This window comes from Spea bombifrons, chromosome 2 (assembly GCF_027358695.1).
Source record: "Spea bombifrons isolate aSpeBom1 chromosome 2, aSpeBom1.2.pri, whole genome shotgun sequence".
Lineage (NCBI taxonomy): Eukaryota > Metazoa > Chordata > Amphibia > Anura > Pelobatidae > Spea > Spea bombifrons.
The window spans coordinates 119,892,170-119,907,303 of record NC_071088.1 but is presented as its reverse complement, the minus strand read 5'-3'; the positions used below and the strand labels follow the sequence as shown (position 1 = coordinate 119,907,303).

The 15,134-nt window shown below is 36.5% G+C and overlaps 1 protein-coding gene across 1 annotated transcript; it reads right to left on the bottom strand.

Annotated features, from left to right (window-relative positions):
- Positions 1-11,267: 11,267 nt before the first annotated feature.
- Positions 11,268-14,896, bottom strand: AQP5 (aquaporin 5). Its single transcript, XM_053457747.1, has 4 exons — positions 14,462-14,896; positions 12,402-12,566; positions 12,104-12,184; positions 11,268-11,712 (listed from the first exon to the last, which is right to left on the bottom strand). Exons 1-4 carry the CDS (start codon positions 14,822-14,824, stop codon positions 11,500-11,502), a joined length of 822 nt encoding a protein of 273 aa, XP_053313722.1. The 5' UTR covers positions 14,825-14,896; the 3' UTR covers positions 11,268-11,499.
- Between the last annotated feature and the right edge of the window lie 238 nt (positions 14,897-15,134).

Genomic DNA, 15,134 nt, shown 5'->3' with positions numbered 1-15,134 from the left:
GCCATGTAATCCTTGAGGTTTTTAGAGAGGCCAAAATGGAACTGATCGAAAAAAGTCAGTTTGTTCCAACCAGTTTTATAGCCAAATGTGAAAAGTCATGTATTAATCAACTGAAGAGCCAGCTTGTTCAAGGACCATAATAAGTGCTTGAGCAAAGAAGGTCTTGTGGTGCCAGCATAAAGTTTGTCTATTTCCTGAATAAAAGTATCCCAATGATCAAATATGTGACTATTGATCTGCAACAAATCATGGACTCAAGCTTGAGGTTCTCATACAATAAAGACATCACCGTATGGACTAAGGAAGTCAATAGTGGAGGTGTGTCAGGCTCCATTCAAGCTGCGGAGCTGCTTCTCTCTAGTTCCTCCATATCGCTAGAGTTCCCCCCATCTCACTAGAGTTCCCCCCGTCTCGCTAGAGTTTACCCCTTTGCTGTAATCCATTCCTGGATTTCCATATGCTCTGTTCTGTGCTTCTGTTTCCCTGATTCCAGTTCTGCTCTTCAGCTCTGTGCCCCACCCGTTTGTTATGTTTGTCTCAGTCAGACATTGGAGTACTTTGGTGTCGTGGTGGGCTAAGCATACTATGGCCATATGATGTGGCCATATGAATCTCCAATTGTTATCTTATAGTCCTAGGCTAGTTCCTGTATTCATGTGTGTCTGTCTCTTATGTACCTTTTCCCTCTTTTTCCTGAATCATCTGATTTCGGTTCCTCTCTCCTCTTCCCATGTCCCAGCTAAGATATCCTATCCTTGCTTAAAAGAGAAGCGTCTGAGGATCTCGGCTCCTCACTCCTTGCCCTGTGTTCCTTGTTCCCGTCAATTGTTGTGTCCTGTATATGTAATGTCTTGTCTGACTATGTTTCTTGCTTGGTCACCCTGTCCCTTGCTCGCTCTGTCCCCCTTGCTTGCTATGTTTCTGCTGTTACTCTGCTTAGCTTTGCTACTCCCAGCCTGCAGAATCCTGTACATTTGTCTGGAGAGCTATGTCTCATGCCTGTTCCAGGGTGCCTGCAGGATATCACTTTGTTTTGTTCTGGACAACATCCGCTGCTATGTCAGGGTGCTGGTATGTGGCTGCACAACCCTAGGTGCTCAACACCTGGGTGAGCGCAGTCGCCCTGCACCAGGCCCTGCCCAACTTCACTATTGTGCAATAACTCCTGAACTCCATCTTTGGGCGCTCTGGGTCATTACAGTCTGTAAGAAATCATTTTTTATACTTTTATTTTGTTCTGCACATTTTAGGCCTGAATGCAACTTGAGTGCTAGGAACATATGGTATCAATTAAGTGACGTAGTTTAGAGGGTCTTCTGTGGAATGCCGGTGTATCATATTGCTGTTCCAATAGGATTCCTTTACGTATACCCTAACCAAATGTAAAGGGGTATAAATTGGCATGATTACAAGGACACAGTCTCTTTCTACGCTCTTTACACGCTCTCACCTTCATCTCACCAAGAATATTGAACCTACAGTACCTTTTATCACCATTTGTTCCAGCATCGGTACTGTATGAATTGATAATTTGTTATTGAATAAACCTAATTAATAAGACATAGAAGCTGTGGTCTTGATTGCTGTTTGATCACTGGAGAAGTTTAGATATTCAAGACAAAGAATATTCTTACACAGTCGTCTGTATGGACCCAGTTCCTTACAAGGTGTGTGGTGAAAGTGAAAACTGTACTTGGCCGAAATAAAAGCTGATACTGATCCTGATGATCTGTAAGTATTTCAGAAAGAAGGACTTGTGGTTGAGGAACAGCAGCTGCCATGTCTTCTTGTGGGACAGAAGTATGAGACATATAAGATTTGGATAAAGGTCCAGGCTAAAATCTAGTTGTCAAACTTAAAGGTTTTCCACAATCTGGGTTAAAGTGATGAGCTGCTTAGTGAGGGCTGCAATGGACTCTGTAATGTTACCAACCTACTTTGTCCAGGGTGGAGGGTGGAGCAGTACAGAAAATGTGCCCCTATACAGCTCTCTAGGAGGAGAACACCAATCAGGCTATGGGTAGCTTGGTGTTAGGACAGGGATGCCAAATTTGCATGCTACCAGTGGAGAAGTACAAGGTGCTGGAGAGGAACTTTGAGCTGGCCAGGATACCCAAAGATAGATTCAGGTAGAAATGGAGCCATTTGACTGTACAAAAAGCTGTTAAAGATAGGGCCAGTGTCAAAACAAAATATTCTGTTTTACCAGGGGAAAACCAAACCCCAAAAACCATAAGCCTGGGTCCAAACTAGAGAGATCAATCTGAAGGGGAAGTATTGTCAGGAAAGGCAAGAAAGGAACTCGCTTGATGGAAAAATCTACCCTAGCCCCAAAATTCAGGGGCTAAAGGTTCAAATGAGGTTCTGCATAAAAAGTGATTTATGTACATATTTGGAAATTGGCCTTATGACCCTAGCAACCAAAAGAGTTGTCCAACCATCCAGAATATTACTTTTCAGAATATTGCTTTAAAAGTGCTATTTAAACATCTCTCAGTATATCTTAGTTGTTTATGTTGGGAGTTGCTTATTGACATGCGTGCTTTCATTTTATTTCTTGTCCTGACTAAAACGTGAGGTGTTCAATAAATACACGGTTATCTCTTAAAATGAACACTAGGTGTCTCCCAACAGTCACTGACTATGTTTAGTATGCTTAGTGCTCCCACTAGAGTAATACATAACTGAGCCAGTTATAAATATCACTTGGTGAAAGGGGGAGCCACTTGTCATATGTCTCATCAGTTCCAGTAGCAAAGGTGGAGGGGCTTTAGTTTTAAGAAAGCAAGACAAGGGACCTGGTATTAAAATTTTCCATGTGGCCTTATGCTATATTGGTATTTTAAACAAGGACTAGGTATAGCCATGTGTACAATCACTCACATTTTAGCGAGTATGACAAGTAAGAATGTGCTCTTTATACAGAAAACATAGAGAATGTACAAAAATAGCATGGGTTGCCGTTTATTTAAAAATAGCTTAAAGTTATACCTGGTACAAGCTATGTACGAGAACATAGATATAGTTAGGATAACTTTAGAATTTGAAAATTTCAGGGTCACTCATATAGGAGTGATCACCACCACGAGACTTCCATTTAGCTACCACCCTTTCAATAAGTAGAACTTCCTTAAATTAACTCCAACTTCTCTAGTTTTAGACTTTGACCTCATGTTCTAACATGGCACCTCTTTTCAAATAAGCTTTCATCTTGAACGTTGTTAAGTCCCTTCAAGTATTTAACTGTTTCTATTCTCTCCATCTCTCGTCTTTCCTTCAAATTATACACATTAAATTTCTTTAATCTTTCCTGATAATTTCTATCCTGCGAACCACTTGCCATTGTTGTAGCCCTTATCTGAACTCTTTCCAATGTGTCAACATCCTTCTGGAGGTGGGGTCTCCAGTACAGTACACAATACTCTAGGTGAGGCCTGATCAGAGATCTGTAAAATGGCAGAATCACTTGTTCCATCCAGCAAGTCTGCCCTGTTGCAGACTTTTGTATCATCTGCAAAGAGACCATTAAAACCCACTGTTTTATGACTAATAAAAACATTAAAAAGTATGGTCTCAATACTTAGGTACCCCACTTGTAACAAGTCCGTCCTATGAATATACACCATCAATTACAACCTTCTGCCTCCTGTCCTCAACCATTGCCTTATCTATACAACTATTTTGACATCCAAACCCAAAAGACTGTTTCCCCAAGGCTCAGGATTCTTTGCTAGATGTATATGAACGGAAATATTATTTCATATGTTACTGTAGGAGAGCAGGCTTGTAAAGTGTGGTTTTTATACAAACTGAGTTACATCACATTAAAACTATGTTTTTACAGTTTAGAATGATTGCATTTTTTAAACCATATTTAGGTCAGTACTTTAAATGTAGTCTTTGAGAAACATGTTTTTTATTAACATAACACTTAAACTTGTCAGTAAGGCTAAAGGAAATGGAAAACTATTGTGGCACATCAAAGTGTCAAATACAATAAAGAAGAAGAAGGTGACATTGAGGAATTATAGGCAAACTAAGAATGAATAATATAGTAGTGATGCAAAGTTGTGTTAATGAGATAAAATGCAATGTTAAATGTATGAAATACACCACTTTACAGATCTGGAGTCAGACCTCACCTGGAATGTTGTGTACAATCCCAGAGACCATGTGTAATATTTCTCAAGAAACCAAGAGTGTTACACTGCATGGTCAACATAGTTCCCTGTAAATGTTTCTTCTCCTTGAGTGTGAAATACATAAAATATACTTCGTATAATAAACATACAATTTGTCCCAGTCGTTTTAAGGCAATGGTTTTTGTTCCCTGCCCAAACAGTTCTGTGGAAAAAATTTTGGCATTTTAATTCAGGAACAAAATTTGTTGCCCGGTGCCCATATTTACTCACTCTCTCATACTCTCATTCACGTTCTCTAATGGTCTCTAAGCGTTTCCCTACCTTCTCTGCTGACCAATTCCACTTCTGTGGACAACTTCCGCTTTTGCTTCTATCTTTTATCATCTTTTCTATCTTCATCCACATCTCCTGGCGGGAACTTCCACCAAAATGCCGGCGCATACATTGACGTCCTCTCCGTGATCCTCCAATCGGGATTGTCCTAATTTGAACTTGGATCTGGCCTCGTTTTTGGTAAATTTGCCATTCGTACAAATCCAAGTGGACAGGTCTAAAAATAATATAATATTTTAAAGAGAGAAACAACCTGTTTAATACTAAATGTTCCTGATACATTTCATGTCCCGGAGCCTGATCCTAAGAGTCTCTAAGTGGATCATCCTAAGTAGATCATCTTAACCTGTTCAGTCCCCTATGGACGTACCGGTACGTTCCAAAAAACACATCTTGAAAATCTCCTATGGACGTACCGGTACGTCCTGCCCTTCTTGCAGTGGCAGGGACACATCCCTGCCGCTGCACGGGAGATCAGCTTCTGGCAGGAAAGGTCATCGGACGACAGGATATCCCCTGCAGGGATATCCGCTCCGATGAGGCACATACACTGCGATCTCTATGCAAGTCTGTGCGGACTTGCATAGAGATCACAGTGTGATCGGTGCAGGGGGGTCGCAGGGAGGAGAGTGAGAAACCATGTTTTTCACCCTCCTCCCATGCTGAAAAACAAAACGGAGACAAAAGGTTAGTGATTTAAAAATAAAAATAAAATCACTAAAATAATACAATAAACCTCTAACCATTTCAAATATATATATATATATATATATATATATATATATATATATATATATATAAAATACAAAAAATAAAATAAAAAAATTAAAGAATATATATAAAAAAGATAATAATAATAATAAAAAAGAAAAAAACCTTATATCCCATTGCCCTAACACAACATCTACCCAGTATAAGCCTCTTGCCTCCGTTTATTACCCCCAAACATGTTAAGCCATGAGCATAACAATTCTACGAATAATGTACACCTTATAGTATGTTCCCCATAAGTGCTGGGAAAGTATGGAAAATCTATATACATTAGGTATTTCTGAAATCAGGACACCTGAATTGATAAACTTGGAGGGGATTTTCCATCACTTTACCCAATTTTGTGAGGATTCAGAGGGAAATTTTATAAAAATGTAGGTGTTTTTTTTTCTAATTTTCACTATTTTTTACTGAATTTCTCATTCTAAATTCAGCTAATCATCTAACTATGGTATCAAAAGAAAACTCTATCTCTCCTTGAAAAAACAATATATAGGTTGCATGGGTACACTATTCACAGGAACAGAGAATAATCGCTGAACCAACACAGCGCAAAAATGGCAAAATTGCTCCGGGACTTGAGGTACCAAAAACCCCTGGGATTGAAGGAGTTAAGGGCAGCTTTATATAACTATTGTGGGATTGTCATAGTATTAAAATAACTACACTATATAAGTACTTTATTTTGTCTTTTTCCATTTCTCATACTAAAAAAACTATATTACAAAACCTGTTTTTCTCTTTAAAAAAATGTATGATAATATATATTCACCCTTATTTATTTTATATAATTTTTCACGTTTGCATCGAGGTATTCAAAGGTATTTACACCAAGAGCTAAAAATATTTCTGTGCTTTGGTTTCTAATGGAAAAAAACACAAACACCTAAAATGTATTTAGCCACAGTTACAGATTTCTGAAATACTGTGCATTAGGTTTTTTTTTATGGAAAAAACCCACAGATAAATACTCAAAATGTAATTATCTACATCTACAGATTCTGGAAATACCATGCATACAAATGTTACTGTATCACATGTCTAGGTATGCCCAAGGGCTTAATGTTCCAAATACCCTCAAGAAGATTGACGATTGACTTTATATCTATCTTTGTTTTTTTTTTTTTTTTAAGAAATCAAGACGTTCCGGCATGCCAGCAATGTAGGCATTCATGAGGAAATGAAGGATTCTAGTTTTAGAAGTCCCTGAAATACCCTTTTTCTTGGGGATAATCCTGCTAATCCTGTTTGGGCTCCTGGATGTAAGGGCACGTCTGCTAATAGAATTGGTTGTTTAGCAAAGTAGCAATTATACTTTAGTAACATTTTAATTCTCCAGAAAGGAGAAACTGAACTTGTTTCACGGCTAAGGGGAATGGCTTTTGGCATGCTGAAAGATAACTTCATGTCTGAGGTTGTAGAATGTAAATCATAAAGAAATCCCTCCTGGCCTTAGTATCTATTATTTGATCCTATAAAAGGCAGCACTACGGGAGAACTAGTTCTAATTATTTTTCTATCGTTTAGCTCCAAGTACATCAAACTGTGAAAATGTGTACAAAATGTGCAAACAATGCTTGTAATCTATTTATAAACATATTTGTAAACACGTAATAGCATCAAAATGCAGGTATTTATTGGCATTAAGAAATGTTTTTGAAAATGTTTTTGTACTTTTGTAATTTTACATATTGGCAAACCTTTCGATAGCATCACCTTTAATAGATTATCCCATTAGTGTTCTTTAAAATTTGCAAAAACAATCTTTATATAGGTTTCACTAAGCTTATATATTTTACCTGGACAACTGGACCTTGTGTTAGGAGCAGTGCTATGCATATGTTCTCTAGTCTAATTCCCATCATTTTCAAATTAGTCAAAGATGTGATATCTGTAATATTGCTTACCTTTTCACATGTCAATTTCAATTTATCCCTAATTCAACTAGCTGATTAACCATTAAGGTGAAAAACACATTTTAAACAGATGCCACATTTTTTCCCACATCTAATCACTGCATGTAAATAATGGAGCTCCGACAAGTACCTCTTAGCAAGTAAATCAGTATATAAAGAAATCATTGGTTTGGGTAAGTATCTTTACGGTATTTCACACAGGTTTGATTTTTCCCTTCAAACAATGAAATATTATTAATTATAATACGCTTGATGCCTACAGGGATAGCCTTTACTACAAAACCAGGGAAAAGAAAAAAAATTGTCGGTGCGCTAAGCTAGTCTCAGGCTCAAATAATACAAATGTATAATATGAGGCCTACCAAACAGTGTGAGCACGCTGCAAATACAGCGTATTGGCTGTACAATGTATCCATTTGTATTACACATTTGTATTATTTGAGCCTGTGACTAGCTTAGCGCACCGACATTTTTTCTTTTCCCTGTTTGCACATATTTGAGGTTGTTGGCTCCTCATCAGTTTGGTTGCAGCTTTCTGTCCAGGGGTTAATGGGGACGAGGTTTAATTACACCTCCCCCAACACATTAACAAGGTTTTGGTAGCAGTATAAACTGCTTTGTGTGCCCACTATGTAGGAGGTGAGAGTAGATTCTCACCCTATTGAGAGTGTGCCTTGACGTGGCGGGTGAGCTTAATTATGTTTTATCCAATTCATATAACCAAAACCTCTCATTTATATTATGGTTATATATTTGTTGCCAACTTTATTAGTGTGAGAAGCTCAGAAAGTTTTTGTTTTTTTACTACAAAACCAATCTGACTCACAGATGGCTACAAAAAGGACTTTGTATTGTAAAAAAGTAAAAAAGTATTAGGACAACAATGACCATAATTTGACAATGTGAATAAAATTAACAAGGGTATATGATGGTAATGTTCTGCACATATCTATTCATTATTTATAATGGGAGAACAGGGTGTGATTCTTATAACACGTAATGGCATGGTTGTTCACTGCAAGAATGCTTTCCTTCATCCACCCTTTTTAATTTTTAAACACAGGCTTTCATTAAAGTAATTTTGCCACCCAGAAAGGTACACTTATTAAATAAGATAGTACATCGTCATAATTCGTGTTATGCAGCTCCCCTTCTTTCCCTGTACTCTTTTTTATAATAGTGTAAAAATAATGGGTTATTACAAAAACACAAATGATATGGTTCCCATCTGTCAGGCACCCCAAACATTATCCTTCTTACAGGGTTTAAAATTGGGTACCATTTGGCAATGGGTCATGATACGAATCTCATATTACTTTAGTTAAAAAAGTTGCAGCTCACACATTGTATCAGTGGCAGGGTTGATGTGTATTTGTGCTTTGGCCTCAAACTTCAAAAGAAGACCATATTGTGTCTGTAACATTGCTCACCTCTGTTTGGCGCTTAGGAAAACTTTTTTGACAAAACTAAACATAACTTTGTAAGAATACCTATGTGGCAAAAGCTGCTCATGCTAGTTTTTGTATGTTCTATTCACGTGTTTGCTGTAAGATCATGGAAGTTGATCTTCTTAGGCAGTGTAACAATTTAATTTTACGCCTTCCAGATAAAACACTTTGCCCTATTTCATCTTCAAAAAGAGATATACGGCACCCGTACAGCACATCTTGAAGAACATATAGTAAAATAAAATCAAGACTGAGCAAATACAATATGAAACAGTTTTTATTACATTTATTGTCACTCTAACTTTACAGATTCATCATACAACCAGATCAAAATCCTTTTTTCCTCACCCTACAATCCTTTCTAGGAGCCCAGAATGTAGTTTTCATGGTTATAAAGGTCTCAATAATGTTTATGTGAAGAGCAGAAATGGATCTTTATAATTAAATGATCTATATCCCTTAGTCAGTACAAATTAGCTATCAATAGATCCCAAAGACATAAACAGTCTTAAAAAATATTTGCCTCACTGCAACACATCTGACCAAGCGTTTAAAAGCATTATATCACCTAAACTTGTCAATGGTCGTTTCTAGGCAATATTGTTATTTTATTTATCATTCTTATAATATACAAGAAAGCACTTTAAACTGTTTTTATTATCTTTTATTTAAAAATTATCAACATATTGTAGATGGTATAGAGATTTATTAACAAAATTGTGTACACATAGACAAAAGTAAAAATAAATTGAAGGTCCTGCCAATATGAGCACACAAATATCTGACTTAATAGTAAACATATGAGTTGATTATTGTTGAACTACAGCTTTTAACTTCTGGAACTAAAGCTGCCTTAGCTTAACTAACATCAGTTATTATTGTGTGTGTAATTCAGATATCCATCTGTTCCCTCAGCAAAAGCAAAGTGAAAGTTTCATCTAGGTCCAGCTTTCAGGGGTCGTGTGGGTTTTGTGTATGATACATGTTTAATAGTTTAGAGTACATATATTACATGCATAATATAAATGCAGTACTTAAATACTGGGAAAAGAAAGAAATTCCAAATATTAAACATAAAATGTTTTCCTCACACACCATTAATAAAAAGTTGTTTGTTGGGAAACCTTCATTAGCAGGAAAGTGAATGTCCACAGTTGTGTAATTTACTTAATAGGTCCTTGTTGTGTATTAGGACAGACAGAAATATGCATGGTATTATTAGGCAATCTTATTAGATTACTTATTTGTATGAATAAGTTAAATTAAATTAAAAAATATGAATATTGATTTTTCTAACTGTCCATCTTGCAGCTGATGTATCCTAAATCTTCTTTGGTTCCGGAGTCTAAAGAGGAAGTTTTATGATGCAAACTGCACCAGTTGCATGTGCAGTTGTTAGGCCGTTAAGTGTATAAAAGTGTATGTTCGTTCAACATTTGCTGTTGAAAGCAGATTAGATTCCACCTACAAATATTGCATGGATAACTTAACCCCTTGGTGCTTAACGAGTTCAGTATCAACAGCAGAGCTCCAGTCTGGCTAATGGTAGACCAATGACCATAGAATAATCCATGCAGGAGGTCAATCAGTATACAATCCCTCTAACTCTGTCTCCATCAGGAAGCTTGTGAGCTACCGATACATTCCATGTCTGGGGGCAGGGGTGGTGTATGTATCTACTATAGCACAACTAACCCCCCTAAAGAAATACATAAAAAATCGAAACATCCAAAGATAAAACAATGCATCAATAAAATGTTTAAAATATAGTATATACTGAGAACATAAAATGCTACTGTTTGAATAGGTTTTCTTAATAGCTGGTCAGAGACCCCCAACTCTAACCATTTAATTTATTTAGAGGTAATCAACTCACAACTAAATCTATTTTTATAGATGTAATACATTTGTAGCTGGTATGGTGTCATTATAATTGGCAATTTTTACATCAGTTGCCTTTAGAGTTGTGCAATACATGTGTTCCCTGTGTTCGTTCTACATGTTACATGACAAATCTATGTCTCTTCTTTACATCAAGAGACGGGGGCCCAATTAAATGGTAATGTGGTGACTTTTTCTGAGTCCCCTTTGTACAGTATCTTTGACATTCAGTCTAACTATATTTTTTAACTATATTTCTCTCAAAAGATACATATATTCAATGTGCAACATAAATACTGGTTAATGCTTAATAAGGCTAAATAACAAACTGCCATCAAAAAATAAAATAAAAAATTGGTTAAATTGGGTTGATTCAGTGGGCTCTCAAGACTGGTGGTTGTTCCATTGTTAAATTACAAACAATTTAATCATGGCACATTAACTATACATTATGGAGTAACAAGTCAGCCTCTCTTCCTGTAGAGACTCCCCAAGGCCAACCCTTTGTAAGGATTACTTAAACAGGGGAACTAAATGTGCAACTCCCCATAAGTTATCGATCACCCTGATGGTTGTTTGTGAAAAGCTTTTAACACAACCTACCACAATGTTTAACTAACAATAGTGTCTGATGATGAAGCAAGTGCAAGACTTAATCCACCAAACTCCACAGAGGAATGCAACATCTTTGTGGGACTGAATGGGTTAATAAACAATCATATTGCTTGTACTTCTCTTCTATTAAATGATCTATTATGCACTTTGATATTGGCAAACCAGATGAGCTGAATGGTTCTTATCTGCCGTCAAATTCTATGATTCTATGATATGTAATAATGGAAAACCACACAAAACAATTGGGTTGTGCAGATGTCTTTCCGGGATTATAAGATTTTGACATGATAAGAATTAACTTGACTCCAGCGCAGTCACTGCTGCTTTTCTGTTTTCAAACAAGTGTCTTTCAGAGTGTTTGTCGCTATTTGCAGTTCTATGAGAGTATACATGTTACATGGAGAAAGGCTTATTTATACGATCAGAGCTCTCTATTGATCGCCTTTTGTGCTGTTCATGTTTCTCATGCCAGTCTTCTTCTTCAGCGTCATAGATCCCTAAAAATATGGCCATCTTCTCTTCTCTGTTTCTCATATATGGATACAGAATGTAATTATAAACCAGGGATGCAAGACAAGCCCCTAGAATTGGTCCAACCCAGAAGACCTGCAGGACAAAAACAGAAGCAAGTTAGTGAAACAGTAAGGGGGTTGTTTTTACAAGAGAAACCTGTAATCTATTTTTTGGAATAGCCTGTGTACCAATAGTTGATCTAATTAACTCTTGAAATGTTTTTGCTTCTTTATACTGCCAAAATATCAAAAGTCCATGGCAGCAATATTTTAAATAATTTTTTGGGGAAAATCCATCAAATATTAACTTGTTCTCTAATTCTTGTTCCCTAATCCATTAATATGAGACATTTTGTTCATTATTCAGATTGCATTATGCTTCTTTGTTCTGTCCTGTGACAATGTCCTGTGCTATTCAGATGTTGTTGTTTAAATGTTAAGAAGGCAGATTTGAAAACAAAAGAAAAAAGCAAATAAATTCTTACCCAGTGGTTTCGAAAGACTCCCACTATAACAGCTGGAGCAAAAGACCGTGCAGGATTCATAGAACAACCAGTGAAATAGATCTAGATTAAAAAAGTTGTATGTTAGTACTAGTTATGACAGCATTGGAGGGTACGCTTTATGTATTAAGAACTGTTGGTCACAGTTTACAAAAGAAAAATGAATTGGATTGGATTACAAAAAACGGAACAGTGTTCTGATTACCTAGTTCAATAACATGAAGGTTTCTGGAAGAATGTTGGCATATAAATGTATCTGGTCATCTATTGTGTCACTTACCCCCACAAGATGGCCTAGAGTTACAGAGAGTCCAATTGACAATGCTGGGGAGCCAACATTATCAGTCCGGCGACTGTCTGTTGAAGCGAAAATACACAAAACCAGTTGAAAGGTAAGAATCAACTCCACAGCGACGCCTATTCCTGCACTGGTGTTGTTACTGAGCTGCAAAAAAAAAATAAAATAGTGGTTATACACAATATATATATATATACACCCTAAATATGTTTATGTGAACATATACAGTATATTTTCTTGTTTTTACAAGAAATTGTATTTTTATACTTTTTTTTATAATTAGTTTTTTAAATATTGTTAAATCTATCAAAATTATAAACATATTAAACTTAAATAAATAAGTGTTCTTGCAATTGTTCTCCACTACTACTACTACTATTTTTTTCCGTCATTCAGATGGTTAGAGCTGTACATGTAGTTGTAATGCAACGTCAGCGAGCATCAGTATCCACAATGTTATCGATCAGGGGCCACAAACTGTCACACAAAAGGCGAAAATAATTTGCTTTGGTGCACAAATAACACTTTAATATGTATGAGGCAGAGCTGAGCATCTAAAATAATATCAGTCTCCAAAGAGAGCAAGGATGAGTCACCTGACTAACTAAAATTCAGGACTATTTTGTATGCTAGAGACATAGAAGTTGACAAGAATCATACGGCCCATCTAGTCTGCCCTTTTACAGTGCTGCTATATAAAAAAAAGAAATCATTTTTTCTGCTGTAAAAATCTAAAATTTTATTTGGTCATTAATCTTGTATTATTTTCAGGATAGACATATCTATTCTATGCATGTTTACATTTACTAATCTTACTGTTTGGCTTATCTAGTACCTTTATAGTGACGTGGTAGCAAATAGCAGTCACATACATAAATGTAGAATGTAAATATTTACAACGGGTATGAAACTGAATATGCTTCAGCTGGCTGGAGATGTTTTAAAGCAGTCTTCAGATCATCACGCGGTTTTAAAAAAAAAATAGGCCCATATCTTTCTAGCTACAAGGTAGAAACATTGTAATGTTTTTTGAGTGGTCCAATTATGGACCACCAAGACTCAAAAAGGGAAACATCCCAGGGTTGAACTTGCACAATGCATCTAAGTTTAACTCACCTGCAATTTATGATTCGCACATAAACCAAAATGATATCTATTGTGTAAAAATAGCCAACAAGTCTTACCACAAACAGTGTACAATGAGACATGAGATAATGAGACATGAGATTGTTGGAAAATATTCCACAATATCTTCATCACATTTGCAAGCTTTATTTGCAATGCCACTAGAATCCCTGTGTGACTTGGGATATTTTCTCATCAGTTTCAGTTCTGCCTATTTTTTGGTGGAACTATGACGCTGAACTTCAGAGGCACCCAGTAATGCTGAGTTTAAACACTCATGTTCTAGAATCTAGCCTAGTTAACTTTTAGAGGTGCTATCAAGCTGTGTTTAGTGAATGCACAAGATAATTGCTGGAAAAAATGTAAATGTGTTTATCTCCCCTCCAAGGAAGGAAAAGGGAAGGGAGACGCTAATTATATGGATAAAAAATATGGACAAAATATAAAAAAATAATGTATTTGTAATTGTGTTACAGATCTTGGATACTGTTAAAGTCACAGTCCATTTTGTAATTCATTGATCACTATTGCTGATGGAGAATGTTTACCAGAAAATAGGCAATAGTAATCAAGCCAACACTGAAGCACTTTGCTCACATGTTAGGATGTAACGTTTTGCAGTGGATAAGCCCTTTATAGCCAAAAGGAATATACTTTATCTGTATACTAAGCCACACTAATCATACTCACTAAACAGTTATTATGGGGAACCGTTTTAAACCTCTGCATTAGGCTTGAGAAGAAATTAATTTAAGCTGCTATACTGCGTATTCTTATCCTCTGATTGCTAACATACATAATAGTGAAATGTGCCCACTGACAGATTACACATGACACATTCAAGTTTTTTAAGCACAATATCTGTGAGTTGTCTGAATCTCAAGGTATATTTTAAAAATGAGTAAAACAGTTCTTACCGTGTTGATGGCAAGGTTTCCTCTGATACTTGGTGGAACCACACCAAAAAGTATGCCTGCACCAGCTAGTCCTCCCAAAAGCTGGGCGACAATATAAAAAAAAGCTCTTAAAATGGAAATGTGAGATCCCACTAGAAATGCTATAGTGACTGCAGGATTTATGTGACCTCCACTAATATGACCTATGGTCTGGACAAGGGTGCCTATTACCAAACCAAAAGCCAAAGCGATCTGAAGGACTGTCGGGAGGGCAGATGGCCATCTCAGAGCTGAGCCTAATCCAAAAAACACAAAGATTAAGGTAGCCAGAAATTCAGCAAACACTGCCCTCCAAAAGGCACATGAACATATTTCTTTCCTCATTTTGGAACCCAGTGACTATAGTCTTTTTTCCCTTTCTTTGCAGCTGTTTCAGATTTCATGTAGAGTGTTACCGGTATATATGGCAGGTGTGGAGGTGAGAATTAATAGGTGGAGTTGAGAAGGCAGTCAGTCCCGCCCCTAGAACTACATGCGTAAAAAAGTTCTTCTACCTTCCCTCTGCATCACCTTGAAATCACTCACATTTTTTTCATGCATGACGCATATTAATTTGATTTATATAACATCTGAGATATGACACAGTCTTATCTATTTCATAAGCTTCCATTGTATTGCCTGTATTCTGCCAGTG